The 4,526-nt window shown below is 48.0% G+C and overlaps 1 protein-coding gene across 1 annotated transcript; it reads right to left on the bottom strand.

Moving 5' to 3' along the window:
- Positions 1–988: 988 nt before the first annotated feature.
- fzd10 (frizzled class receptor 10) lies at positions 989–4,255 on the bottom strand. Its single transcript, XM_076731647.1, has one exon. The coding sequence runs from the start codon at positions 3,450–3,452 to the stop codon at positions 1,701–1,703; it is 1,752 nt and encodes a 583-aa protein (XP_076587762.1). The 5' UTR covers positions 3,453–4,255; the 3' UTR covers positions 989–1,700.
- Between the last annotated feature and the right edge of the window lie 271 nt (positions 4,256–4,526).

Here is a 4,526-nt window from a genome sequence, read left to right on the forward strand (position 1 = left end):
GTATATCTGCTTCAGCTGAGGTGAAAAACTACACAAACGACAACATGAACAAGCAGCACGAAGGCAGGGAATTAAAAAAATCTTTAACACGTAATCAAAACTCTGACGGGACATTGAACATGTCGGTCAAATAAACCCAGCCGTTAATTTGTCCTTCTGATGGCGTCGACTCTCACTTCACATCTCTCTGAATATTGGCTGGACTAACAGGAGGAAACATGCAGGAACGTTTCTGTTCAGGCTGCAGAAACCAACCAAACCTGAGAACGTTTTGATCGTTCAAAAGAGGCAAAGATATTAAAATCAAAGACTTCAAATCAGGCATGTGAGTTTAGATTTAAAATTCACTCCCTACATGTACAAAAACTGATTTATCGCGCTGAATATAAGCAGCAACTGAAGGACCACAGATGACTTTTTTTTTTTGCTTTGTATTTGAAGCAGCCACAGGGGGACAGCCATAAACGTCCCATTGTTTCCTAATGAACATTTAAACCAGAAGAGAGAGATGTTGTTATTTATGCTTCCTGTGTCTGCTCAGTTCAGGACCAACATGTCAAGCATCCTTTTTTGAGTGCAAAAGTGCATTTTTTTCCCCATAGAAGAAGATGTACAGTGTGTGTACAACATGTATGAGCTGATCTGACCTGATCATGAAAACAGTCAGTTAATACTTTTCATAAAAATGTCTCTTTTGTCACCTTTTGGTGATAAATTCAACACTGCCTCTGTCAATTATTCTTAAAGCCATTATGAAGGCCAAACATTTTGTTAAAGCTCAGCTCTGCTCATCAACACATTCACAAATTGAGCTTAAGATTTTTCTGATGTAGTAGAATAATTGCCACGAACCGTCTGCAGATAAACAGCTCGGGTGAGAAGTGCTGAAAAACCGAGCTTCGTGCAGCTGAATGACAACGGAGGCTCACTCCAACACCAACAGGGAAGAACAACACGGTGGCAGCACACAGTTGCGGCTTTACAAACATTTAAAACTAGAACGTTTTATTAATTTTTCTATAAAATCTGAAGTTTTTAGAAATATACACAAACGTTCCCTTGTGCTATAAAACAGCAAAGACAAAAAACAGAAATGGAAAACTCAACTGCGTGTACAAATAACTTTCCAATAACGAGTGCTTGATTAATTTATGGCGTGGATTTGCCTCACAATGGGCAGTCCGTAAGGTCTGGAGCACGTTTCAACAGCTGCTCTCACTCCAGTTCAAACATATATGACACTGCCTCGATTTCCATTAAAAAGCCTCCAAACACACCACTCATCTCTGACCATTTGCCTCCATTGTCTACGGGGTCCTTTCATTGTCTGTAATCTGTCACTAACAGTACAAGTGTCTCTTTTGCCTGTAAGGAAAACAACTATTGCACATTATTCAAGTAACCCCACGGCACATCCAAATGGTTTATTCCACTCTTTTTGTCTTGGGAACAATAAGATTTTTTTCTCTACCGAGTTCCTCAATAGGATAAGTGAATCCAGGAGAAGCAGATTTTTTTTCTCAAACAAAGGCAGCTCTTGTTGCATGTGATGGCTCAAGATACAAAAAACCCCACATTGCATGATGTTCAATGGAGTTTGCATAAATAAAACATAAACCTTTCGATGGCACTCTGATGAGAAAGTCTCGTTTAGGTAAGGGCTTTACATGTATTTTTGGGTTTAAACAAAGAGAGCCGGCTTATACACATGTTGGAGGGGGCCGCGTCGGCTCGTACTTAGTACTGTGGCCTTTGAGAGACGGGTGAGGTTTGATGTAAGGCCTGCTGCTGGTGAACACACTGGCAGCCTTCCTCCTCGTCCTCTTCTTTAGCTTCCTGCTGAACACATTCTGCCAGGACTGCAGCGTCTTTGAGGTCCAGATCCACATGCCGCTAGTGATGCCCACCACCAGCAGCATGAAGATCTTCACCATGAAGATCTCCACAGCGGGGATGGAGGTCTTCATGACGCACTCGTTTGACTCCGGCCCGCCGCCGTCCACGCACTTCTGCTCGCCTGCCAGGATGCGCCAGTAGTCCATGTTGAGCCTCTCGTAGAAGTAGCAGGCGATGACGCAGGTGGCCGGGACGGTGTAGAGCACGGAGAAGACCCCGATGCGAACCATCAGCTTCTCGAGCTTGTCTGTGTTCTCTCCCTCTGTTTTCATTATCTTACGGATGTGGAAGAGGGCCACGAAGCCCGACAGCAGGAACGAAGTGCCAATAATGAGGTAGCAGGAGAGAGGGATGAGCACAAAGCCGGTGAGGGCTTTGACATCCATGCTGCCCACGTAGCAGACGCCCGTCAGCTCATCGCCCGCCACCTTCCTCATCACCAGGATCATGATGGTCTTCACGGCCGGGATGGCCCACGCTGCCAGGTGGAAGTAGCTGCTGTTGGCTTCGATGGCCTCGTGACCCCACTTCTTCCCCGCAGCCAGGAACCATGTGAGGGTCAGGATAACCCACCAGAGGGAGCTGGCCATGCCAAAATAATACAGGATGAGAAACACAATAGTGCAGCCGGTGCTCTCCAGACCCTCCTGGATGATATACTGGACCCCATTGTCTCTGTCGCAGGCTATTCTGTCAGCTCCCACAAAAAGTCTGATGAGGTAGCCCACAGAGTAAACACAGTAGGACATGGAGAGGAAGATGATGGGCCTCTCCGGGTATTTGAATCTCTGCGGGTCGATGAGGAAAGTGAGCACGGTGAAGGCGCTGGAGACAAAGCAGAGGATGGACCAGATGGCCATCCACACCAGAGAGAACTGCTTGTCTCCCTGACTCCAGTATACGTCCACTTTGGGGTAGCATTTCGGGGCACACGACTCGCTTTTCTCAACAAAGTGGAACTTGCCGGGATTGCTGCACGTCTGCTTGCTGCTGCTGTCCTTCAGGTGCAGGTCCTGCCCGCTCAGAGGCCGCTGCGGCCTGAAATCCGGAGGCTGGGTGTGGGAGACTTTGGGAGGCTCGTCGGAGCCGTTGTTGGGCGCCTCCATGCAGAGGTTGTTCGGGTCATTTTTGGTCGGCAGCCGGGAGCAGTCCAGAGAGTCGGGCCAGGGGAAGTTAAACTGCTCCAACAGAGGCGAGCATTTCAGCTTCACCTGCTCACACATCACCCGACACGCTGGGATCGGGTTGGACACCTGCTCTGTGCACATGGGGGCATAAAGTGAACACAGGAAAAATTTGAGATGACTGTGGCATCCAAACTGTATCAGTGTGGCAAACTCCTGCAGCTTTATTGCTGCCTCCTTTTGGTCATCGTGGCCCATAAGATTTGGCATGCGAGTCATGTTGTAGCCAATGTCTTTACACTGGGGGATGTTGATCTGCTGACATCTCCCCTCTCCAGACCAGTCCAGGTCTATCGAGCTAATGGCTGAAGCCCCATCGCTCCACAGGACCAGCAGCACAGAGACGAGGCTCAGATGAACAGATGAACACATTCTCTCCTCTTGATTTTAAGAAAAACTGAGCCAAACGTTCACTGCACCCACAACGCACAAGTTTCTTTCATTAAAAAGTCAGAGATGGAACCCGGCTGCTCTCTGTGAGTCAGATAAATGTGGGAAAACTTACAGAACTATCTGTCGCTGCACCGTTTCCTCATTTTAGGTTTGGAGAGTTTAATGAAAACATAAATCCCGCAACGGTCCGAAAATGCGTTCAGGCTGGGGGACGCGTGCGTTCTGGTCCATGCTTTCCCGGCTCAGCGTGTTGGAGCTACTTGTTCAGTCCCTTCAGTCTGCTGAGAGTAAAACACGCTGATTCTGTGCTCCGATTTGTTCCCTACTTGTTTCCAGCAGATCCTCTTGTCCCTCCTCACGTTTCATGTCACTTTTCCGGGGATCCTGTCTGTGCAGCAGCGCGATTTCAGTCCATGTGCGACAAGTTGGAAAAACAAGCAAAATAAATGTCCTCCTGTCGTTTATGCGGCGGGGACGGCTGCTCACAAGGCACCGAAACAATCAGTCAGTCAGCAAGATGAGTGGAAGAAACATCCGCGGTGATGGTGCGAAATGCGTCCCAGAAACGCAGGATTATGCTCCTCCCGTCTGCAGGCAGTTGATGCGTTTGGTGGCAGCGCTCGTCTGAGCTGGTCGGAGCCTCCGTCCCGGTCTAACCTGCCAAAAGATCCGCCTTCAAAGACAGCTACTTTGCATAAGAAAGATGACACTGACACGCGGATTATTTTCAAATCGTGCGGAACAGCTTGTTCATTACAGCAGTTTCAAAAGGCTCACAGCGAACTTCCTTCGCTCTGTTTGGTGCTGCTCGACCACAAACTTCGACCACAACAGGACACAGACACGTTTTATGAGCTTCCCAAAATGTTGCGCAATATGGCACAGAGGCGCACCGGTCCGGAGGCGCACTGGAGCCTCAGCTCTGCTCCCAGCTAATGCTTTAACTGCACATATCAAGCTACCACGTTTTTATTCTTTATCCTCTTTTATTGCTTTCCTCAAGTTTCAGAATTCATCTCAGCTCCCTTAAAAACCACAAAACGACGAACATAC

This window comes from Chaetodon auriga, chromosome 5 (genome assembly GCF_051107435.1).
Source record: "Chaetodon auriga isolate fChaAug3 chromosome 5, fChaAug3.hap1, whole genome shotgun sequence".
Taxonomy (NCBI): domain Eukaryota; kingdom Metazoa; phylum Chordata; class Actinopteri; order Chaetodontiformes; family Chaetodontidae; genus Chaetodon; species Chaetodon auriga.